The 26,510-nt window shown below is 42.1% G+C and overlaps 1 protein-coding gene across 4 annotated transcripts in view; it reads right to left on the bottom strand.

Annotated features, from left to right (window-relative positions):
- DVL3 (dishevelled segment polarity protein 3) overlaps positions 1 to 26,510 on the bottom strand; it is a 163,873-nt gene that overhangs the window by 26,472 nt on the left and 110,891 nt on the right. For 3 of the 4 annotated variants that reach the window (XM_068281300.1, XM_068281301.1, XM_068281302.1), the window contains exon 5: positions 482 to 617. In XM_068281300.1, the coding sequence (XP_068137401.1) occupies positions 482 to 617 (136 nt within the window). Of the gene's footprint in view, positions 1 to 481; positions 618 to 16,112; positions 16,538 to 26,510 lie in introns of those variants that run through there. The other variant, XM_068281303.1, reaches the window with a different exon arrangement.

Below are 26,510 nucleotides of genomic sequence, written 5' to 3'. Positions count from 1 at the left end.
GGCCGTTTCGCGTCTGAACTGACGCTTGGTCACGCGTACCACTCTGGTACGCGTGACCAATGGCTACAATAACTAGGTAATGCCTAATGATGTTGATCCAGGGATTTTATCTGATTGCCATCTGTCGGGAAGGAATTTTTTCCCTTTTGGGGCTAATTGGACCATGCCTTGTAAGGGTGTTTCGCCTTCTTCTGGATCAACAGGGATATGTGAGGGAGCAGGCTGGCGTTATGCTTTATTTTCTGGTTAAACTCAATGGATGGATGTCTTTTTTCAACCCAAATAACTTTGTAACTATGTAACCAAGCGTCAGTTCAGACGACGGCCGTCGCTCCACCGCTCTGAGACTCCACCCACCTCCTGCACCGCTCACCCTGCTACACCCGGGACACGTAAGATACACCTGGTGGTATAGCAACAGCACGAAAGGGCCCATATTGCAATGTGCTTTGTGTTAAGGAAAAATAATGACAAATCATACCTGCTAGTGGAATCGTCCTCATCAGAATCAATGAAGCTAGTTGTGTCCAGCTCACTACTCATGAGGGTGGATGAGCTTTCGTAGCCTCCTGTGTCCCTGCGTCTTCCCATCTTGGATGTACCATTTATCCTGGGGGCTATAACAGAAAAAAGCCAGTCAGAATGTGAAGCACTTAGCTGTGATTCAAACACGTCTTAAAATGATCCCAAAGTGATCCATGCATTCTAATACACTGTTCTATCATGAAACAGGTGTTTAATTAAAGCACCGAGCTGCTTCTTACCCTGGAAATATTTTCTTCTTTTACCCAGCCAAATGGAAAATACTGTAAAAATAAACTACTACATGTAGTAGAGTATGCAGCATAGTCCAGGTTGTATGCTGACTCCCATTTTATTAAATTTTGCACTAAAGAGATGTGTTTCAGCATAAGCTATGTTTATTAACTAGCTATTCATACAAGTTCCCATTCCGTAAGGTAGAAATGCGTATTCACAATCAGTCATACTTTGCTTTTAGGTGGAGGCCAATTAACCTACAGTAGACCAGGGCTGTGGAGTCGGTCCAAAAATCCACCGACTCCGACTCCTCTAATTTGCATATTACAATTTTGTTGATTAAAAGTATGTAACATGAAATTCGTCTCTTAACTGCCAACGCTTAGGAATTTTAAGACAACTGAAGTGGGAAGGATATGTAGACTACTATATTTATTCCCTTTAGGCTATAACTAGTCCTTGGTAAGAGTACTTGTAAAAGGTACAAACCGGAACAAAGAACATCTATCAGGCCCTAGGCAATGTAAGTGTGGGTACATGTAAGAATGATGTGCAGGTACTCTGCAGGGGAATTAGGAGATTATAAACAGACAACACCTTTGTGTTCAATGTGCACAACATTCTCAGTGGATTCCCTGCAGCTCTGTGGGGAGAGCATATGTAGAGTATAGTACTACTGTGTAACAAAGTAAACCTGAGACAGATGAAATTAAAGTTTTATACATACCTGGGGCTTCCTCCAGCCGCCTTTAGGATAATCAGTCCCTCGTTGTCCTCCTCCACCACCTGGATCTTCTGCTATGAGTCCAGGTACTTGAGCCAGTCGGGCGTAGTGCGCATGCACACACTCCGCCGCCAGAAGCATACTACACCTGTGCAGCACTATTGCGCAGGTGCAGAATGTTCCTGGCTGTGGGAGCGGCATGCGGCTGAACAGCACTGACTGGCTGAATTACCAGGACTCATAGCAGAAGATCCGGGTGGTGGAGGACAGCGAGGAACTGATTAGCCTGAAGGGGGCTGGAGGAAGTACCCAGGTATGTATAAAACTTTGCTTTTCATCCGTCTCAGTTACCCTTTAATTTGTAGTTACCAAACCAAATTTTAACAACATATCAAATTATTTGATTTCATCAGCAAAGGGAGTGCATACATTTGCATAAATCAGCATCAATGCAGAATTATTTCCATCTCGTTGACCATCTCTATTAGTGACACGGCTACACATCAGGCTTTATTCTTACAGCATAGATGTTATTTAGTATATATAAGAGATTCCTGTGTACACATCATATATACAGTCACAATCAGATATGTATATCTGACCTTAAAAATACGGGGACTGCTTTATTGAAGCAGCACAAGTAACTAATTTTGATTGGTTTATTTCATTTTTGTGGACTAAGCACAGCTATTACTGTATATATACTGTATATATACATTATTTTTAATGACTATTATCTGAGAAATAGAACATTTTATCATATTTTCTATTTTAATTACAGTTACAAATTCATTAGGAGTCGGTGCATTTTTTCCCGACTCCGACTCCAGGCACCCAAAATTGCCCGACTCCACCTCCGACCCCACAGCCCTGGTTTGGACTATAGGAGGGAACAAAACAAAGAAACTATCTAGTCTCTAAAGACATGAAAGAGAAAACAGTCATCTGAAGAGATGGGATGAGGAGTGATCATGTGGGAGTTGACAAACAGGCAGAACTGAGCTGAAGACTTAAGTATTGCAGAATAAGATTTTCACTCCAGTTTTCAGACCGAAGAAAATATTTACAAAAGCCCACCGGTCCCCTCCACAGCATCGGGCTCCGAACTATCACCCGAGGGACAGTCTGGATCCAGAAAAGTGATCAAATTTGATAATGTGTATGCGCCTTCAGTCTGGTGAGCTTGTTTACCCATCTAAGTAGCAAAATATTAAAATATTCTATAGCTCAACATTAATCAGCATTCATACAGTACATATACTTTAAAAAGCCAGTGACAAGCATTGTATATAGGCTGCAAACTTTCAGGCAGCTGGTATACAGGGACTGGGTACAAGCTCATGCTAATTAGGAATATCATTTGAGGCTCAACAAATAAGACTTTGTCCAAAAGATTACTCCCAAATGCAAATGTTGCAGACAACCAGGAAAGTCTGTAAAGTTTAAAAATAAACTAATCAAGAGATCCATAACACTTTCCAAACATGCAAAACTTAATTGTGACAGATTACTAAATGTTTCCTATCAATAAAAACCACATCTTGGAAGGGGTGTATTTCTCATTCATATATAGAGAAATTGAGGAGTGGTATTATACAGGTAACTGTTAAAAATAAATTCATTTCTCCATCAAAGTCCTTGCTCCATCCTCACTAATGTTCAAAGGAAACAAAATTAAATGAAAATAAAGTAAAAAGAGAAGTGCACGTATAACAGCAATAGTATACAACGCTTTCCTAGTGTCTCATTCTTATTTTTTTGAATTGTATACAGCAGCAATATCAATGCGAGAAAAAATCTGGTTCATTCAGCTCAAAAAAATAAATAAATAAATAGCTGTTATGCTTAACATCTTTCGGTTATTGTCGGGATTGTATGCACAGCCAAATAAAAGAGTTTAGTTGCCATTTACTTTTAAAGAGAATCTGTACTCTAAAATTCTTACAATAAAAAGCATACCATTCTCTTCATTATGTTCTCCTGGGCCCCTTTGTGCTGTTTCTCTGCCACTCCCTGCTGCAATCCTGGCTTGTAATTGCCATTTTTAGGCAGTGTTTACAAACAACAGACATGGCTTCTAACCGGAGTATGATAGGCTGAGAACAGCTTACTGTGTGACTCATGCAGAGCTTGGAGAGGGTGTGTAAAGCTTCTGCTAATGACAAGCAGTGCTGCACATTCCACACATTCCAGCCTCAGCCCGACAGAGCCGACAGAGGAAAGCAGATAAGATTTATCACAGAGACAGTGCAACTAGGAAAGGCCTCATTTGCATACATAAAGGACTGATGTTTTTACACATGCAGTCGGAAATAAATACCGGCAAGTTTTAAAAAAGCATGGTACTATATGTACTCCTATTTAACTGATCAAGACATGTCAGTTTAAGTCCGCTTTAAAGGGAACCTTAACTGAGAAGGATATGGATGTTTCCTTTTTAACAATACCAGTTGCTTGGCACTCCTGATGATCTCTTTTGCTGCAGTAGTGGCTGAATAACACACCTGAAACAAGCATGCAGGTAATCCAGTCTGACTTCAGTCAGAGCACCTGATCTGCATGCCTGTTCAGGGGCTGTGGCTAAAAGTATTAGAGACACAGGATCAGCAGGGGTGTCAGGCAACTGGTATTATTTTTAAATGAAAAATCCATATACTTCTCAGTTTAGGTTCCCTTTAAGTGTATAGAGACTTTGCCTTAACTCACACAATTTTCATACTTTATGCAGCTATTTCCTTTGCCACAGTCACTTGTCCTAGAAATTTGTGCACAAGAGCTGCCAGCAAGGGACAGCAGTGGGTGGGTGTTTTTTTTTTTTACCCCTGTAGAGAGCCATCACCTGAGCCCCCTATGCACTACCTCTGCTCTCACCTGTGAAGTCCATTTGGTACACTGGAGAATCCGATAGCACAGTCTTTCACCCTCAATTATTTGAGTGCTGCCTAACTCTTTTTGTGGCATACCTAGAAGTGTTTTGGGCAATATTGTCTGCTCATATTCAACTAAATGCTTCAGAACTCATTGGAAGGCGCTTCACAGTGTAGATGGACAATGACCCAAAGCATACTGCAAAAGCAACCAAAAAGTTTTTGAAGGGAAAGAAGTGTAATGGTATTACCGACAGTTGGGCTTCGGATACTGGATTAAATATTAGAATTTCCTGCCGTTGGAAAGCTCTTGGCTGATTAATTGATACGCTAGACCCACCTGGATCTGAGGTGGATGACCAAGGGGCGCTTTTTGTACCTGTAACATGTGGCGTAAATAAAGAGAAGACCTGTTGGAGTGCCGGAGTCTGTTTCTATTCTTGTGGGAAGGATGACATCTGGTGAGCTGATATTTTAAAGGGGACGTGTCTATGTTTGTGCACAAAGTGAAGCATGGGTGAAGCACTAAGCACTTGGGTTGTTTGCTTGAATGATTTCAGTCCAACGGTAATGCACTATGTTGAGTTCTTGTTATTTCCAAAGATTGCAATACAGAGGAAGAGGAGTGCTGTCATTATATATTAATATTGATAGATTTGGACTTTGCGATAGCAAAAACTCTAATTAGATTAATTTATTTGATCAATTTTAAGTAACTAGGCAAATTGATATAGATATACGGGGGGGGGGGGGGGGGGGGGCTTCCAGCTAAAGCTTCTGGTGAGGATGGCTGTAAGGGGGCCGGGATGTGTGGAGAGCAGGAAGAAGCAGGGGAGAGCATGTGCCCCTTCCTGTTTCTTTCACAGGCGCTGTGGGATCCAGGAGGCATCAGGGGACGGTGCGTTCCGGACAGAAGTACATATGTGTTCCATAAAGGCACATACCTAACCTTCAAAGTGCCGGAAGCCAAAAATATATCTCCAGATGCAGTGCCTGAAGACAGATATCCTTCCTTACACCCTGCCCCCCCATACACCAACAAACAGACTGTGTTTGAAGCACAGAGAATGATGTGATTAAATGAGATCGAAGCAAGAAGCTTGATTTATGAACATGAAAGCTACATGGAAAAACAAAAAGCTAAAAATTATTGATTGGTATGTTTGAATAGCATCTACAATGTTTATTTCCTGGCTACGGGTTTGCTTTACAGGCACAGCTATTTGAAAGCAATTTTTCTTTTAACTAGAATACCTGAATACCACAGATGCATGACAGACGTCTGAGACCGATAAGAAGGAGGCAGCTATGCAAACTAGATAATCCTTTGGACTAATATATGATCTTACCACACGCCTCCATGACAAAGCTTCCACTTGCCACATGCATGCTTCATTGTAAATGAGGTCAGGCAGATTGGGTGACTCATCTTATGCCTGTCTGTAATTACTTAAATTCATAGCTTCTGAAAATGGGACTGAGAGCAAGAAAGTATATTTTCTATGTGTTGTTGCTAGTCGTTTGGTGTGTTATCTTTTAATACAGAAAACATTTTCTGTTGGAGCCTATAACAAATCTAAAAAAAATAAAATAAAGTCATTGGGAGACAGCTACAGTTTGCAAGAATAGAAAACTTGAACAGAAAATTCTTACCCGCTATTGTGCTGGATACATAGATATACAGTAGAGAGAAAACTCAGAGTACATAACAAGAAGCATGTGACAGGCATTATCCTTAAAGGAATACTGTGGAGGGGGGGGGGGGCTTCTAATGGTCCCCCGCAGACATCCTGTGCCCGCGCGGCCACTCACCGATGCTCTGGCCTCGCCTCCGTGTCACTTCTGGAATTTCAGACTTTAACCACTTGCCGACCAGTGGATTTTACACTGATCGGTGCTGCGTGGGCTCTACAGCCCGCAGCACCGATCAGGAGTCCAGCAGGGCGATCAGACTACCCCCCTTTTTTCCCCACTAGGGGGATGTCCTGCTGGGGGGGTCTGATCGCCGCCGGCCATCTGCGTTTTGCGGGGGAGGCTTCTCAAAGCCCCCCTCCGCAGCCATTTCCGCCCTCACGCTCCTTACCTCCCTCCCTCCCTTTCTCCGTAATGCGCAGGACGGAGTTCCGTCCTGCGCATTGAAGGATAGGCTTCAGCCTATCAAATGCCGGTGAACCCCGGCCAATCAGAGGCCGGGGATCGCCGATCTGCCTTACGGCGCTGCTGCGCAGCAGCGCCGTATGATGTAAACAGCGGGGATTTCTTCCCCGCCTGTTTACATTTTGCCGGAGAGCTGCGATCGGCGGCTCTCCGGCTGTTCACGGAGACACCCTCCGTGAACTGACATGGAAAGGCCGCTCGATCGAGCGGCCGTTTCCATGGTAACCCGCAGACGACCAGTTTACGCCAATCGGCGTTAGCTGGTCGTCAAGAGGTTAAAGTCTGAAAACCACTGTGCCTACGTTGCCGTGCCTCGCTCCCGGTGATCAGGGCAGTTTCTAGGCTAAATTGCACCCAGGACAAGGGTGTGAAAATTGTGCTCCCCCTGGTGGACAGGTCACACAGCCACAGGTCACAAGTAGATCTGCCTCCTTATTAGTGACTAGCTGCTCATCCAGGAGGAAGCAGGAATCAGGAAAACACACAGGCGAAGAGAGCCCGGAAAGCAGACTCCTCCATGGGTGCTGCGCACTGACAGCCTGCAGTCCCGCAACAGGACATCAAGTGTCCTAACAGGGTGGTGATGTGATGATGACGATTTCTAACGGAGGCAGTCTAGGAGGAGTCGAGGAAGGGGATCGCACTGGGAATCTTCTTTCTTCTTCCATTTGGCTGCACCGTGCATCACCAGCTCCCTAGCGGTTATGTCCTTTTGCCTGCGCCCCCCTTCTACTTGCCAGTCTGCGACCAGGGCGGTCGTCCTGCCTGCACTGCCCAAGAAACAGCCCTGCCGCTGAGGTCACCAGGAGCGTACTGAGCAGGCACAGACCATACTGTGAGTGGCTGCACTGGCACAGGATGTCTGCGGGGGGCCATTAGAAGCCTCGGGTAAGTTCAACTCATTTCCCCCCCCGACACCCCTACAGTATTCATTTAATATTAACATGATATGTCCCATGACTGTAAAAAGAACATACCCTAGAGATGGACAACTGAAAGGGTACCTGAAGCAAGAAGTATACAAAGGCTGCCATATTTATTTCCTTTAAAGCAATACCAGTTATGTGGCTGTCCTGACGATCCTCTCGTTTCTCATACCTTTAGCCATAGACCCTGAACAAGCACGTTTCTGACCAAAATCTGACTAAATTACCTGCATGCTTGTTTCAGGTGTGTGATTCAGACACTACTGACCAGAAAGTTCAACAGAACTACCAGGGAACTGGTATTGTTTAATAGGAAATAAATATGGCAGCCTCTATATCCTTCTCGCTTCAGATTCCCTTTAATGAGAACGACGACAATGTCTTAATTTTTGCTTAAGCTACAGTATTTGAAGCAATAAACATGCCCCAGGAAATGAAAAATGCTCTACATACTGAACACGCATTCTGTGTGTGATTTATTGATAAACATGCACATTTTATTAGATTCTTTACAGAAGTAGTTAACAGCAAAACGAGCAGCAAATAGTCACAGGTAGACAATACTAGGCTCTCAGTCCCCCAATCACATATGCAGTACCGGAGCACATCTAAAGTAAAAAAGAAGAAAAAAAAGGTACAAGGGGTACAAGAGGTACAAGATCCAAGAAAAGGAAAGCTCCAAGACAACCCCCATCCCTCATGCCACTCACTAGTTCCAATCATTTGACACCATGGGCTCAAGATTTTATCACATTTAGCACATGTTTTGTCTTCTAGGACACTAGCCAACCACTCCTGCACTTTACAGCCCAAAACTTAAGGACAGCTTAAAGTGGACCCAAATTAAAATACAAGATTTCAGAAATAAAATCTATTTTCTAAATTATAATAAATAGCAGCATTTTTTCAGCTGCATGATGACAAATATAAAATATTTTACATTTATTGGAGGAACCCCTCCCTTTCTTTTATATTGCCGAGACAGAATCCGGCAGACTGGTGGAGTAGGAGGTGTCCGGCAAAGGAGGAATTGCTAATGGCTGCCACCTGTATAACCCTAGTTCTGGAAAGAGAAGGGTGAAAAGCATGCACTGAAATGCTCCTAGGCTTGAAGGAGTGTTTATCTTTGTATGTGTCAGAGTGGTGCAACTAAATATTTTGAATAAAAAAAATGTTTGGATTGGGTCCGCTTTAAGTGAGAAGAATTTGGAGGCTGCCATATTTATTTTCTGTTGAGCAATATCAGTTGCCTGGCTGTCCTGCTGATCTATTTGGCTGCATTAGTGCCAGAATAACACCAGGCTTAAGCACACAGCCAATCTCATCAAATCTGACAATGTAAGAAAGACCTGATCTGCTTCATGATTGTTCAGGGTGTATAGCTAAAAGTATTAGAGGCAGAGGCAACTGGTACTGCGTAAAAGAAAATAAATATAGCAGCCTCCATACCCCTCTGTCTTCAGTTGTCCTTTAACTTCAACCTCAAGAGACAAAGTTTCCCAGAACCTAGCTATGGTTTGCTTTGCCGCAACAAAAATGAAATGAAAGGGAACCCTAATCTCGGGTTTTGAGCACTTGCTGGCACTTGATCGGGCCTGAGGAAGTGGTCCGTGAACAACGAAATGTGTTGCCAGAGCAAAAAAGTGAATTTGTCATCATTGAGGTAAGCCACCTAATTTTTCTTTCTCTTCTGTTTTTTTTTAACATATTTTTGTTTATTTTTGGGTGCCTCTTCCCTCTGTGCGCCAGCATGGTGCAGGATCAGATGTATAGCATATCACCCCTACCGCCAAAACCTCTAAGGCTGCATTTCCACTTGTGCGGTGCGAATCGCCGCGGTAAAAATTCGCATGCGGATGCGAAATTCGCATGCGGGACCATGCGAATTTTCACGCAAATTCGCACGCGATTTCGCATGGATGGCGATGTATGCGAATTTAACCATGGCAGTGCTGGTGTGCTTTTCCATTGTTCCCATGCGAATTCGCATGAAAATTCGCATGAAAATTCGCATACCCAAACCTCATGCGAATTTCCTATTAAATACATTGTATGCGATTCGCATAGCGGTATGCGGTATGCGAATTCTGATGGCTCTGCCATGCGAATTTTTTCTGCACAGAAAAACGCAAAGGAATCCTGACAAGTGGAAACAGTCCCATTCACTTGTACTGCTATGCGAATTTGCATGCGAAAAACGCATGCGAATTCGCGATAGTGGAAATGAGCCCTAAAACTGACCCAAATTTAAGCTTAGAAAATGAGCAAGTCTCAGATCCCAGCAGAAAAAGAGTACAACCTTAAACTTCATGACTAATTCTTGGCCCACCACAATGCAAAACTGCTGGGCTCTCACAAGTGGGAAGAACTAGAGGGCTATCTGTAAATTATATCAAAGGAAGGAGCTAAATTGGGGTCTGCACTGATTGGGGAGCTGCAGCCAGAATTTCAAAAAGCATCCAGATTGGCATAGCTAAACCGTTGTAAAAAAATAATAATCAGGTGACCAATATGCAAAGCTTGATAATAGTGCAGCAAATCTGGAACTCTCAGGTCGACTTAAAAACCCTCAAAAAATGTGGTAAAATGCTTACTGTGAGTATACAAAAATAAAGCACCTTGAAGACCAAGGTTGAATTTATAGTTTTTATCTGACCCAACCAGGAAAAAAAAAAAAAGAAAAAAGAAACAAAAAGACTACAGTATATCCAAACCAAGTGGTGAATCAGGCTTTATGCTGCATCAATTTCTAGCAAATTCAGAGTAATTAAATTGTCCAGACACCGACAGGAAAATTTGATAAGTGTACTGCCACCTTAAGAGTAGTCACTTTGCTGTTTAGTATTATCCCGTATCCCATGGATATAGACCAAAGAGAGCAAAAGAGATGTCGGAGGTAATTAAAAAGAAAATTATAAACAACCAGCAATCAACAAAACATTTGACAACCTTACAGTAAAATTCTATCAGCCCTGATTAAATCCTATCAAACACATAAGAGAATAACAAATGAAGAAGGTCAATGAGATACACATTTAATGCAAACTGTTTGCAGCTTTGAATTTGCGCCAATCAAATGTACTCTTTGTTGACTTTGTATGGCTACATTACAAGCCGCATATAGCTTGCACTAAATTTGCACATACGCCAGAATTATTTACAACTCGCTCACAATCTCAAACCGAAATGAATAGTTTGGGTAAGGCATTCATTAAACCTGTCCAACTGTTTGCTCAGGAATAGTGGAGTCAAACTACCTGTTGACAAGTGCAAAGGTCTCATTAAAAACTACAGGAAGTGCTGGTTTACAGTAATTGCCTGAAAAGGATGTGTAACAAAACACTAGGTTAAGCGTACCACAATCTGTGTGCGTACTATTTACCTTTTTTTATTCGCTTTAGAGTGGATAATTGATTTTTTTCTGTTTTGTTTGTTCTGTCCATGTTTGTATTTTGCATAGCAAGGAAATGAACAGCGCTACTTAAAAACAGGCAAGTGCCTACCTGCAAAAGAGTGCAAGCCCCACTTGTGGGATATAATACACACCGAGCATACACATGACCTGTCTACCACTGGAGGATGTTGGTTTCCTGTAACAGCTTGCATGCAACCTATTAAGTACTCGTCCCTCCCACTGCGAATAAGTCAATCCTCCATTTGCGCATGTTTGTATTTTGTTCTGATTTCCAGGATAGTGTATATGTCGGCTTCTGTCCCAATTTGTGTTAATTATACCGTGGTCACTTAGGTGAACCATTGGAAGTGACATTCAGCAAGCATTCCAGATGATCATAGAGCAGCCACCAAACCACCAACCCAGAGGTAAATGTCTCTAGGTACAATTTAGAATTTCATTCACTGCACAATGTGGCTGCCCAAACGTTGCTTCATGTTCTGGCAGCTGTTTAAAGCTATCTAAAACCCAGCATTACAACTTTGCTTTAAAAGATTGCTTACAGCTTAGAAACCATTATGCCAGATTTTTTTTTAAGTAGAAATTCACTGAATGGGTCAAACATGACATTTTAGTTTTGCATTTAGCTAGAAATCCGCATCCGTGCTGAGGATTAGTTACAAATGTATCTTTGTTTGGAATGCAGATAGACCTCTGAAAAGCCTGTCTGGGAAGCCCTCTGTGCTCTCAGAGAGGTGTTTGTTTATTTACATTGTAAATAGATACATTTGTATCTTAACCTCAGCACGGAGGAGGATTTCTAGCTAAATGCAACACTAAAATGTCATGTTTAATCCATTCAGTGAATTTCTGCTAAAACAAAATCTGGCATAATAGTTTCTAAGATGTAAGCAATCTTTTAAAGCAAAGTTGAAATGCTGGGTGTTAGACCACTTTAATTGATTGCAGTTAGTACATACAACCAGAGGTCACTAACGCGTTAAAAGGATTGTACAATAAATGTACAATGAAATAAATGGCTCAGCCACCAGCATCCTGCACAATATTCTCTTCTACAGGATACCTGAGCAGGCTTGGCATTCAGCTTCATGTTTTGTTTCCAAATTCAACCCAGCCAAGAACAATCGAGTGTAGTACAGTGGCCCCAAATGTGTCACAGAGAAATCCAGAGTGTTGAGTTGTCTTTGCTGAGAGCAGGCAAAACCCACCGATCTCTTCATTCTCCCTCCGGACCTGTTCAGTGCCATGCCAACATCTCTCCGCCCCCTACATAACCACAGAATGTGTCGATAGGCTGTAGGCTAGCGACTCCTGTGTACAGCACTCAGCCTCAAACTGTCGACCGATGGATCAAATCCCAACCCCTGCAGGCGACAGTAATTATGCACGTATACACATCCATTTTTGAGTCTGATGTTATGTTACATTAGATGAAGTGCTGCAACAGGCTAGAATGTTACTGATTGATGTTAGATAGCACAGAGGCATAAGAGACTATTTCAATGCTGATGTGTGTGTGAACAAATGTTTATTCTTATGGAAAATAAAATGTGTTGGAAAAAATGTATTGTAAATATTTTCAAAGTGATGCAGAACTACAACTGTGATACGTACATATAGAATTAGTGCTGGAGAGCACACATTTAGTCCTACACCAAAAAAAAATGCATTTTTAAAAAATATATAAAATGATTGTTTTTGAGGTGTATGATAATTTTTTTTTTTTTTTTTTATTAAAGGAAAATCATTCTAATCTGTACACACTAATTTTGTGCAAGATAGCACCCTCTATCCCTGTGTTAAGCTGGCCACTAACGGTCCAATTTCTAGCGAAAAATCGTTCGAGCGATCAGAAATTCTGATCGGATTGGTTGTAAAGAATCTCCATTGGTGGACACAATCGATTCATCGAAAAATGTCGCCCGAATGAATTTTCGGCGAACGAAAATTTGGATTTTCTTGGTGGTCGTGATAGATAGGAAGCAATGATTGGTTAGTTGATGGTGTAGTGAACGATTTTTCGTCCGATCAAAATTTCTGATCGCTCAAACGATTTTTTGCTAGAAATTGGACCGTTAGTGGCCAGCTTTACTTTACAGACTACATTGCTGGCACCAAAAGCTTAAAGCACACCTGACCCAAGGCCAAGCTGCCTAAGGTTTTATGCTGGATTCACATACCTGTGTGTTATCCGTTCCTCTCCTCGTTCCCTCATAAAAGTAACGATTTGTGACACTCATGTTAGCCTCCAAAGTGCATACAATTCCATTCCCAATGGATATAAACCTATCTAAAATCATGACAACCCCCGTACAATGTTACACAAGAAAGTGAGTGTCCTCCCACACCTTTTTTGTTGCATTTGGCTGATGTATCAGGTTGACTATTTCCCACGTTGACTTTTATTTTTTTTTTTTTTTTATTCGAGCGAGAAATTAGATTGAATTTGCCATTTTTAGCTATATAAATGGATCAGTCGTAGCTAATTTTTCTTATCAATTTTTGGAAAATTAAATGGTAGCAATTTTTCAGCTTTTCATTTCTGTCATAATTGGGGAAAAATTGAACAAGTGTGTGATACATTGGTCAAATTTTTCAAACAAAAAAATTGATTCTAATTCTCAAATTGAGAAGAAATATACAAAATTGTATTGTGTGTGGCCACCTTCACACTGAGTATATTGCCTTAGTTTCATACTTAGTCAAGTTCGGACACAACTGCAGAATGTCTAAGGATCCAGGCTACAAAAGCTACCGAGGTAAAAAGGGGTCATTTTCAGGGCATGAATTCTCTTGAACCTGGCCATCCTATATATATATATATATATATATATATATATATATAGATAGATAGATAGATAGATAGAGAGAGAGAGAGAGAGTGTGTGTGTGTGTGTGTACACGTGTGTGTGTGTGTGTGTTTAACATCACTCTACTGATAAAGTACAGCTAAATATAGTATTGACTTTTTCAAATAGAAAGTATAGGTGTGGATAGCGTTCTTGTCTTGCAGTGCTAGCATCTCCAGTTCAAATCTTGATAAGGTTTTATGCTGATAAGTTAACTGTCAGCCCCTCATCAAAAGCTGGCCTAAAGGTGTGTAGACATGAGCAGTTACTGCAGCCTGCAAAGATTGGGACTCGATCCCTCAGGAGACAGTTCGGGGCAGAGTTCTGTTGCTGTGGAGTGGGGTCACCGCCACCTTGAGAGTGCTATCTAGCGTGTGTAGAAGGCATTAGATGATGGTAGGGACAATACACAAGATTCTACAGTAGGGAATAGACAGCAACATGACTACGGACTCTAAAGCACTGTGGAAGATGTCAGAGCTATATAAAGGAAATATCATTAATAAGTCCTCTCTCAGATGGGAGGCTGACACATGTTTGACAGGCAGTTCAGCATCCAGTCTCCTGCCCACAAGCAGCAGCATTTGTAACATGCATATCAGCGCTTGACGCCCAGCGGTATAACTACATGGCAGAGAACTGCATCATGTCGCATCTGAGCATGACTGCGGCCGAGCTCATATGCAACTCCATTGGAGGGGGGTACCTGTCCAGCGCCTGTGCCAAGAACTAACACAAGTGCCCGGCTGATGGACAAGAGCAGCTGGGAGGTGGTGATTGAATGAAGCTACGTGTTCTGTGGCATCAAGATGTAATTCACACAGTAGTTCCACATTAATTTCTATATTTGTCTAGCTCACATACAACCACTACATTTTACAGATATAAATACATTACAAACTGGTAGTGCAATAAGAATTTCCATTTTGAAAAAAAAGGTGTTTTTTTAAATGGTTTGCCTGCCCTCTGAGCATCTCTATTTGTGAATAGAAAGGCCACAAAAGTATGCACCATGCTGCATATGTCTGCCTATACCTCTGTATACCTACCTACATAGATAATTAGATAGATCGATACTACCAGTTTTCAGTGTGAAAGAGTCAAAGAAAAAAAAAAAATCAGACCCAATGATGTCATGACCATAGTCGTTCTATTTACAATGTTTTGTTTTGACTCAAGCAGAACTGCAGAAAGATCATTTGCCACACTACACTCAGATCAATAGCATAAAATCTACTAACTTAAGAGTACATTTAGTAGCCCATTTATGCATATGTATAGGGATACAGGTCCCTGGTGTCTAGTGGCCCCCTCCCTCTCCTATACAGTTCCCTGGTGTCTAGTGTTCCTCCCTCCATACTCTACACTGTTTCCCTCCCCTATACAGTTCCTTGGCATTTAGTGGTCCCCCCTACCCTATACAGTTGCCCTATGTCTGTGGCCCTCCCCCAAACAGTTCTCTGGTGTCCGATGAGCACCCCTACCTTCCCTATAAAGTTCCCTAGTGTCTAGTGACCCCTTTCCCTCCCTTATACAGTTCCTTGGTGTCTAGTGCTTCCCCCCCTCCCTTCCCCATATGGCTTCCCTGGTAATCTAGAGCTTCAGCTAGAGTATAGCTTCTCTGGTGGTCTATAGTGGGTCAAACAACGTAAAGTTGGGAACCCACATGCGTGCCAAATTTCATGGCTCCGCGGGCCAAATTTAGCCTGTGGGCTGGAGTTTGATGTGTGTGAATTAGGAGTTCCTTGATGTACATTGGTATTTATGAAATAATACATGGGAAAAGCTGAGAAACCCTACTAAAACTATGTACATTTTTTCAATGTGCTGAACAAGTGTTCACAAGCCATTTAAGCCCAATATTAAGCAAGTACAATCAAGCACAAGATTACAAGTAGTTACATTATTCCAAGATTTTATAACCAATTAAGCATAAAGGATATGCAACCCTAACCACGTTTTGCTTATAAAAAGATGCATCAGAATATCTATCCTAAACAGAAAACTCATATGAAGAACTCAGCATTTTCTGCCAGCACAGATTTCACGCTGATACCTGATACCAGATATGTGAAGCCTCCGCCAGTAAGCTAAAGAACCGGTTTAGCCAAACAAACAGCAGTGACAATGCAGGGGAAGGAATGCAAGGAGCCAGGCAAGTGATCAGAGCATAGAAACAAAAAACGAGACAAGATTCTGAAACATACTATAGACAGAGCTGAAAAATGATCATTAGGCATAAGTTCCATTCAAGTGCAGGTATACTGTATTTTGTCATCCTCTACCTATAAAGTGAAAACCTGTTTCAAGATTTTTATGTACATATAGTCTGCAGTTGAACACCCTCAGACAGATAGACAACTCAGGGCAGATGGAAGATATTAAAAAAGTATGAAGAAGTTGTGACACACTCACTTTGCAGACTTCTCTGATCAGACCCCAGGTACCAGTTCTCTGCACGAAAACTGTAGGAAGGTCTTTCTTGGTGTACGGACGTGTGGCACCTGGATCTGGAGCGATTCCTCTCCCTATTCCCAAAGCAGAGAACCATAACCATTTTTTACAGAATGTTTAACCTCCAACCACAAAACCTGGGATCACACTAGATATCCATCAAAAAGAAGCTTCTTATCCAGTCGCCAACTGGAACCCTCAAAAAAGGGTGCATGGCAAGATCAAAACAGGAAAATGAAGAAAACCTTGTTAATCCAAATTGTACTTTCAGAGGCAGAGCTCCAGCCAACGCTTTAACACTAGAATGATGACCTCCCATCTGAAAATCATGTGGGGAACAGCGAACCACCTGTGAGACGACTTCATGGCTACCTTGCTGCTGCCCTTTCACAACATTACATGCGCCCTTTCAAGGACCCCACCCCCTCTCCCACGCTCCTTCCCCATGAAGGGGAGGGATGACAGCAAACAGTCTCTGAGCAACAAGCCCTAAACAATGTAGTTACCTGCAGGCTGTGGGCAGGTGCTTATCTTCTAGTTCTGTGTCAGATGCTTTGTGACAGTCTGCATAGTATTGTTCAGACACTGAAGCAGAAATAAAGTACCTGAATAATTCAGCACTGCTCTATGTTCACATCCAAAAAATAGCTGGCATAATTGCAGTTTTAGAAACAACTAGTTTTATTAGTTAAAGTGTTAACTAGTTTCTTCTTATATGTACCTTAAAGAAAAGAAGGGCTCTGATCAGTAATGCAATGTACAGTACTTTCATTACTGATAATCCTTGTTTTAAATAGCAATTCATGTTTGATTAAAGAGACACTGTAAAAACATAGTTGAATGTACTACATTATTCAGGATATCCAAATTTACAATAATTATCTTGGTTTCAGTATCAGAAACACTTCCTTTATCTACAGTGGGGTGTGAAAGTTTGGGCAAGCTTGTTAATTGTCATGATTTTCCTGTATAAATCGTTGGTTGTCACAATAAAAAATGTCAGTTAAATATATCATATAGAGCTAGAAAACAAGTGCACAATCTGGAACAGACTTCCGTTGTCCCTGATAGGGAGAATTAACCTACTAAAAATGATCTTCTTACCTAAATTTACTTACGCCTTTAGACAAACCCCTGTGTGGCTGCCACTATCGCTTTTCCAACAAATAGATACAATTATTTTGAGCTTTATATGGGCAGGTAAACAGCCACGGTTAGCCATTGACATTCTGCAACTACCTAAAAACAGAGGTGGCCTTGCCTTACCACACTTTCAAAAATACTACTGGGCATCTGTCCTTGTAACTATTAGATGGTGGTTCTCACGAGACGAAACGGACCCGGCAGTGAATCTGGAGGCAGCAATGTTGGGATCATACGAACAACTCACCAGCCTACCATATAGGGGCCCTAAGCTAAATCCCTGCGTAACCCTGGCTATGAAGACAACCTGGAGGACATGGAGGGCGGCTAGAGCTCCCCTAGTAAAACCTGATATTTCTCCATTTACACCACTCTGGGGCAATCCACAATTACCTCATTTTTCCACAATCCCTGACCCAGTTATATGGGCGAAATACGGAATAAAGAACATAGCACATATACAGCACGATAACACTTGCTGCACATTTAATGAGCTTAAGACCCAGTTTAACCTTCCTAATAAGTACCTCTTCCGCTATCTGCAGCTTCGCCACGCCCACAGCGCTCAATTTGGGTCACAACCCCCCACGCTTAAAACAGATGATATTGAACATTTACTTTTGACTAAAAACCTCCCCAAACCTATGTCCGCTATTTACAACGAACTTTTAAACTTAAACAATACTAGACTTGACAAGTGCTTCCAGAAATGGGTAAATGATATTCCTTCCTTAGACAGAGATGATCGGGATATTATATTGGAGGACTTCCCTACGTAGGTCATCTCAGCTTCTGATCAACTAATCCAAACCAAATTCCTACATAGAGTTTATCTAACCCCTGAAAGATTATATAGAATCAATAGTGGTAATTCAAACAGATGTTGGAGGTGTGGTATAGAATTGGGTAATTTCATTCATATATTTTGGACTTGCCCGCGAATTATCCCATTCTGGAAAGGTGTGCACACAACAAAAAACACTTTATTGCAGGTCTCTTTACCCTTTGACTCGGGTTTACAACTACTTGGGAGATTTGGTGAGGACACTATCCCCAAACACAAAACAACACTAATTAAAATGTTTTGCTTTCAGGCAAGAAAAGACATTTTAAAATATTGCAAGAAAACGTCAATACCAACCATAGGTACCTGGGCTAAAGCCATCAACTCGATCCTCCCGCTGTATAAAACTACTTACCTTAACAGACGCTGTCCTAAAAAATATAATAGAGTATGGAGGGTATGGGAGACAAGAATTCTGGATCCTACAAGTGAAAATGTCATCCCAATTATAGACTAAAATAATGGGTGTGGCCTTCTGGGGGGGTGGGAGGGGGGTACGGGCCTTGATCGGATGGAAACCTTCCTTTTTCTCTTACCGAGGCTTACCTATCTTTGGACTTGCGCTCTCTTTACTCTTCCTTTAGTACCGCAGTGGGATTAAGACTTCCTAATGCTACTGAATCTATGCATAAGATGTATACTGCAATTTGTCAATTATATTGTAATGATACTGTAACTACTGCAATTTGATGTATTATATGCTACTATATTACTATGATTCTATACTCATATGGTGAATGGACAACCCACTGTGTGCTATCTATGTTTATCTGTTGTTGTATCACAAAAAATGTAATAAAATTTTAACTGTTAAAAAAAATATATATATATATATCATATAGGAGATACACACAGTGATATTTGAGAAGTGAAATGAAGTTTATTGAATTTACAGAAAGTGTGCAACAATTGTTCAAACAAAATTAGGCATGTGCACACATTTGGGCACCACAAGAAAGAAATGAAATCAATTATTTAGTAGATCCTCCTTTTACAGAAACTACAGCCTCTAAACGCTTCCTGTAGGTTCCAATGGGAGTCTGGATTCTGTTTGAAGGTATTTTGGTCCATTCCTCTTTACAAAACATCTCTGGTTCATTCAGGTTTGATGGCTTCCGAGCATGGACAGCTCTCTTTAACCTCCCTGGCTGTCTATTAAAAACCGCCAGGGGGCGGCAGAGCAGTTTTTAAAATTTTCCTTTTATTTAAAAATCATGTAGCGAGCCCACGGCTCGCTACATGATTGCCGCTGTGCAGCGACATCCCCCCGCCATCTTCAGGAAATCCCGTTCAAAGAACGGGATTTCCTGGAGGGCTTCCCCCAGTCGCCATGGCGACGGGCGGCATGACATCGACGTTGTGACGTCATTGGGAGTCCCGAGCTACCCCTCAGCGCTGCCTGGCACTGATTGGCCAGGCAGCGCACGGGGTCTGGGGGGGGGGGGGGGGGCGGCACGGCAAGCGGCGGACAATCGGCGGCGGAGTGCACACGCAGCTAGCAAAGTGCTAGCTGCGTGTTGCAATAAAAAAAAAATTAGGCAAATCGGCCCAGCAGGGCCTGAGAAATCCTCCTGCGCGGCATAGCCCGAGCTCAGCTCGGGCTTACCGCCAGGGAGGTTAAAGGCTGCCATACACTCGTTAGATCAGCAGCAGATAGATCATCAGATAGATTTCTGATCTGATGTGTTTAGGAACATTTTTTTACTAGGTACAGATTTCCAATAGATTTCAGCTTGAAATGATTGAAAATTGATCTGAGGGCATTTTTTTGTCATCAGATTTCCATTAGGGCCAATGCAAAATGATAAGCATTCTCAACAGATCGACCTAGATTTTCCAGCCTGCCAAATTGATTGAAATCGATCAAAAATCGGTTGAATGTATGGGCCCCTTAACTCACACCCCAGATTTTCAATTATGTTCAGGTCTGGAGACTGAGATGACCATTCCAGAACATCGTACTTTTTCATCTGCATGAATGCCTTAGTGGATTTTGAGCAGTGTTTAGCATCATTGGCCTCAATTCACGGAGCATTATCAAACGTTTATCAAACATTTTATCAAACGTTTATCAAACATTTTATCAAACGTTTGATAATTTACCTCATGGGTAAAATCTCATTTTGAATTCACTAAGGTGTTGTATATTTGTTGAACGTTTTATCGGTAAAACATTCAATAAATATCTAACACCTTAGTGAATTTAAAATGAGATTTTACCCATGAGGTAAATTATCAAAAGTTTGATAAAGTGTTTGATAAACGTTTGATAATGCTCCGTGAATTGAGGCCAGTGCCTTGTTGAAAGATCCAGCCCCGGCGCAGCTTCAGCTTTGTCACAGATTCCTGGACATTGATCTCCAGAATCTGCTGACACTGAGTGGAATCCATGCATCCCTCAACTTTGACAAGATTCCCAGTCCCTGCACTGGCCACACAACCCCACAGCATGATGGAACCACCACCATATTTTATTGTAGGTAGCAAGTGTTTTTCTTGAAATGCTGTGTTGATTTTCCTCCATGCATAACACCCTTTGTTATGCCCAAATAACTCAATTTTAGTTTCATCAGTCCACAGCACCGTATTCCAAAATGAAGCTGGCTTGTCCAAATGTGTATTAGCATACCTCAAGCATCTCTATTTGTGCTGTGGGTGGAGGAAAGGCATCCTCTGCATCACTCTTGCATACAGCATCTCCTTGTGTAAAGTGCACCGAATGGTTGAACGATGCACAGTGACTCCATCTGCAGCAAGATGATGTTGTAGGTCTTTGGTGCTGGTCTGTGGGTTGGCTGACTGTTCTCACCATTCATAACTTCAGTTTAACTGAGATTTTTCTTGGTCTGCCACTTCCAACCTTAACTTGAACTGAGCCTGTGGTCTTCCATTTCCTCAATATGTTCCTAACAGTGGAAACCAAAAGCTGAAATCTCTGAGACAGCTTTCTTTTTCCTTCCCCTAAACCATGATGTAAACAATCATTGTCTTCAGGTCATTTGAAAGTTGTTTTGAGATCCCCCCACCCACCCCTCCAATGCTGCTACTCTTCAGAGAAAATTAAAAAAGAGGGAAACTTACAATTGACCCCCTTAAATACTCTTTCTCATAATTGGATTCACCTGTGTAGGTAGGTCAGGGGGTCACTGAGCTTACCAAGCCAATTTGAGTTCCAATAATTAGTTTATTAGTTTTAAAGGTTTTGGAATCAATAAAATGACAACAGTTCCCAAATGTATGCACCTGTCTAACTATAGTTAAACAATTATACACTTTCTGTAAATCCAGTAAACGTCATTTCACTTCTCAAATATCACTGTGTGCGTCTCCTATATGATATATTTAAATTGACTTTTTTATCATAACAACCATTGATTTATACAGGAAAATCATGACGATTAACAAGGTTGCCAAACCTTTCGCATCCCACTGTATATATTGCTGCATGGTAGTATGTAACGTCACCCTCTCCCAGTGATGTTTAGCCTAGGCTTTTTAGTTATGCAGGAGACCAGGTATTGTTTCTGCTTATTTCAGAACACAAACACACATTCCACATTGATGCACCTTGCCAGAAGTAAAGATATTGCCATCTGTGATAAATTTAGTTATGTAAATCAGGGTAAAGAAAATATATTTTAATGGGCGAACACTGGCGTAATTTATAAAGTAATATTGTAAAAAATAAGCAAATTTTATCCATTAAGGGACCATTTTTCACTATGCCTGAATAAGGGCCGAATTTGGAGTACTTCCTCACAGGCAAGAGGGGCAGGGAAACGCTGCCTATTACTTGGCCTGCTGTCCAGATCTCACTTTATATTCAGTAAGCTTCCTCATTAAGTTCTGTATGTACAGTCTAAGCATTTTAATCTAGAATCTAGATCAGGCATGGGCAAACTCTGCCCTCCAGCTGTTACGGAACTACAAGTCCCACAATGCATTTGCCTTAATGAGTCATGACTGTGGCTGTCAGACTCCTGCAATGCATTGTGGGACTTGTAGTTCCTTAACAGCTGAAGGGCCAAGTTTGCCCACGCCTGATCTAGATAAACGAAAATCAGCAGATCATTTGCATAACTGTTGCACAGAAAATAGAGTGGTCCTTCAAAAGAATATAAAGCCTGAGGCAGCTTGTTATTTAGTCTTATAGGGACCCGAGCACCAAATTTAACAATTTTATAATATGAAACTCCCCCTAAAAGGGACGTTTGTAAATGATGTGGGATTTTGAGGAGGCAGTGTGGCAATTTATTTACCTACTTACCTCCCACAGTCATGGATTCATTGTAGTCTAGAGCCAATTTTTGGGGTAGCCATTAACTTATCTGTATGTTTTTTGGATGTGGGAGGAAACCCACAAAGACATGGGGAGAACATACTAACTCCATGCAGCGCTACGCCCTGGCTGGGATTCAACCCAGGGACCCAGCACTGCAGGGCAAGAGTGCGATCCCTTCTTATCTACACAAAGATGAAAAGCAAACATTCCCAAAACGGTCATGCACAACATTCACAGACAATGGCCCTGAAATACATTCAGCCACAGACTATACCTAGCTTTACAGGTCTGCGCACTTCTGTGGTTTCTGTTTATTTAAATCGGCAAGTGTTTGCAGTGTGACTACCTGTAATATGCATCTATAAGACATATTGGGAACACAGAGCCCAGCTTCCATATAATTGTTTATATGCACTGTAATGGCTTTTATCTCTCTTTAGATGTTATTCAAAAAGTGGGTGGGACTGCAGTAAGCTTTCTCCACCCATAGCTTTGCTCAAGACATCTGTCAAAGTAGATTAGCAGGATTCAAATCACACCCCTCATATTGCTTTAAAGGTGGCCATACACTGGTCGATTTGCCATCAGATTCGACCAACAGATAGATCCCTCTCTGATCGAATCTGATCAGAGAGGGATCGTATGGCTACCTTTACAGCAAACAGATTGTGAACCGATTTCAGCCTGAAACCGTTCACAATCTGTTGTGGTGGTACTGCTGCTGCTGCCCCCGCCCGCCCGCATACATTACCTGCTCCGCCGGCGCGACTGCAGTCTCCCGGTCACCGCTGCTCCGTCTGCGCTCTGGTCTCCAGATCCGGCATGCCTCACTTCTTCTAGCCCGGCAGGAAGTTTAAACAGTAGAGGGCGCTCTACTGTTTAAACTTCCTGCCGGGCTAGAAGAAGTGAGGCATGCCGGACCTGGAGACCAGAGCGCAGACGGAGCAGCGGTGACCGGGAGACTGCAGTCGCGCCGGCGGAGCAGGTAATGTATGCGGGCTCTATTGCGTCGGTCGTCGGGCACTCGAACGCCGCTAGCGATGCGCTCTTTACCCGCGGGCGATCGACGGTTATTTTCCGCACGGCACGATCGACGGGATCGGACGAAATGGATCGAAATTCGGCGTGTAGCGTGAACGATTGGCAGCAGATTCGATCCCAGTGATCGAATCTGCTGTCGAAACGGGCGCAAATCGGGCCAGTGTATGGCCTGCTTTCCTTCCAAGTAGTGGGATTGAAAATGCTAATTCTCTATATAATGAATAATGATATAGTGGCTTTCTTGTCAAGCAGCCATAGTATTTATTTTGTATATTAGAGTAGCAACATCTGGACCATTCTCAGTGTGATACCTGAAGTTCTGTTTTACTATCCATGACTCGCATGCATAATGACCATTAAACATCACCAAGCATCTGTGTGCCCAGTATGCTAGACAGTCCCTCTAAGCAAGGGCAGGGCTCTCCCCCTTTTGTGTCTTGGAAATCATTATACATTTTATTCATCATGTTACTTTTATCACTGTCATTACCAATTCTATATTTTGTAGTTTGTATCATTCTTTGTATTTTGTCCCTAATTATGTATCTTGTATATTAGTGTACACCATTGGCTGTATTATTATGCACCCCATATGTGTTTCTTACTTTGTACAGCGCCACGGAATATGTTGGCGCTTTATAAATCAATAATAATAATCTAGAAATAAAAACCCACAACAGAGCTGGTGTCGAGACGGCCATGTCTCACCCCTCCTGCCTCGAAGTCGAACTCCCCCCACTGTGAAGATGCCCATACACTATGTGATATTCCTCACCAGATTCAATAAACATGGATCAAATCTGCAAAGGACCCATGTCCTAACATGCCGCCTGATCGTAATTTTGATCGACTGGATTGGTGTACTGGACACAATCGACAAACATTATGTATTGGGCAGGATGGTTTTCATGGTGGTCAAAAGGGAATGGCAGCATCTATGCAGAAGCCTAAAGCTGGTGACCGACACCTGGTGTCCCACCCTGCTAATACCACTGTCCCTAGGGCCCTTGCAGAGTATTAGCGCAGCAGAGGAAAGTCATACTCCCCTATTCGGCTGGCGTGCTCCCTCCTGTGTTCTCCTGTCATCTCCTAGTGCCCATACACCAGCCACTGGAGGTGTGTACGCAACTTAAGTACTGACAAATGTGCCAGCATATCTGACATACAAATACAAAATGTGCCTGTAGAAAAATATTCACGTTGCAGTTTTGTCATTTCATTTGACATAAGCTTAGAAAAATACAGGTCTGGATTGCTGCACATCTTCTGGTTGTATGTGGCAGTATTTCCCAACTACTAAGTGGCAAAACTAAGTTGTTAGCAAGGATTTATTCTATCCCCTCGTCATTTTGGGTCTAGTTTAATAAAGATTTGTGTAGTAATCAGTCAGACCTCACTTCCTCCGTAAGCCAAGTTAATGCTCTGTCATTATCACAGAGATGGCCAATAGAAGTTGAAGGTGTGTGTTTTTTGTTAAGAATTCCCCAATCAACTTTTTAGAATAAAAACTCTGAAATTCTGAAAACCTACACTGAATGGAAGAAAGGCAAGCGGCAAATGCAGGAAGTTTAATCCTCATAGAAAATAATTTAGAACAGCTATTGAACAATGCAATAAAATATCTGTCGGAGGTGGCCAAGAACAAAAATGTAGGAACAGTGTATGTGCATCAGATGGCAGTAACCGCCATTCACTACGTGCTTTTGAAAATTAAGAAAACCCTGAGAGAAGATGGGCTAATCCAAATACTGTCGATTCTGTCAGATTTCTACTACCTACTAGAAGTGACAGCAACATAGGAGAACAATAATTTATTTGAATGAGTTTACGTATATTTTAAATTTTACGATGTTCACAATAGAACTAAATACACACAGGCTGCATTTTGTGCTGTGTTTGCATTTTGAAAAACATATTCTCATTCACTTGAATGAGAGGCATCAAAATTGATTCCAGCAATTTTTCAGATTTCAAAACTGCGATGATTTTGTCACAATTCTCATTCAAGTGAATAAGAATGCATTTTTCAAAATGCAAAATGCAGTGCAAACGTAATGCAAAATGCAGCCAGTGTGTATCAGCCCTAACCCTATTGCCAACACTAACTTGAAATAAATTTGCTGTCCCTATCAAAGACCACACAGTTATTAAAATAGGCGGCAAGGTGGGGTCGTGGTTAGCACTTTCACTTTGCAGCCCTGGGTCCCTGGTTCTGCACAGAGTTTATATGGTTTCCTCGCGTCTGCTTGGGTTACCTCCGGAAACTCAGGTTTCCATGCTCATACCACAAACAAACAGGTAAGTCGATTGGCCCTAGACTACAATACATACACTACACCATACATACATACACATAGTGACAAGACAATATACTCTGTACAGTGCTGCAGAAGATGTCAGCGCTATATAAATACTAAAAAATAATGTCTAACCCACAGGCAACAAAAGTGTGAACACCCAAAGGTGAAAAAAATATCAAAATTGTGTGCCCACCATGATTTTCCAGCACTGCCTTAATCTTTCCAGCATGGAGTTCACTAGAGCTTCAGAGGTTGCTACAGGAATCCTCTTTCATTTCTCCATGATGACATCACAAAGCTAGGGGATGTTAGAGACCTTGTACTCCTCCTCCACCTTTCGTTTGAGAATGCCTCACAGATGCTCAATAGGGTTTAGGTCTGGAGACATGCTTGGCCAGTCCAGCACCTTTATTCTCAGATTCTTTATTTTTCTCAAAGAGAACTAGTAACATAAAAAAGTGCCCCAGGGAGTACTTACCTCTGGATCCTATTGAGGCTTCCCCAGTCATCCTCCGTCCCACAGTGGCAGCGCTAGATGCCCGCGAACGGCAGGCATGTATATATTTACCTTCCCAGCTCCAGTGCAGGCGCAGTAGCGGCTCTCGGCTTGGGCTAAGGTGGAAATAGCCAATCCCAATCGGGTCCGCCCTACTACGCAGGTGTAAGTCGCTTGCGCAGTAGAGCGGACCAAATTGAGATCGGCTATTACCGCCTTAGCCCATCAGGGAGCCTCTACTGCACCTGCGCTG

This window comes from Hyperolius riggenbachi, chromosome 4 (assembly GCF_040937935.1).
Source record: "Hyperolius riggenbachi isolate aHypRig1 chromosome 4, aHypRig1.pri, whole genome shotgun sequence".
Taxonomy (NCBI): Eukaryota; Metazoa; Chordata; class Amphibia; order Anura; family Hyperoliidae; genus Hyperolius; species Hyperolius riggenbachi.
The sequence above is the reverse complement of the archived record's forward strand: the minus strand, read 5'-3'. Positions and strand labels throughout refer to the sequence as shown.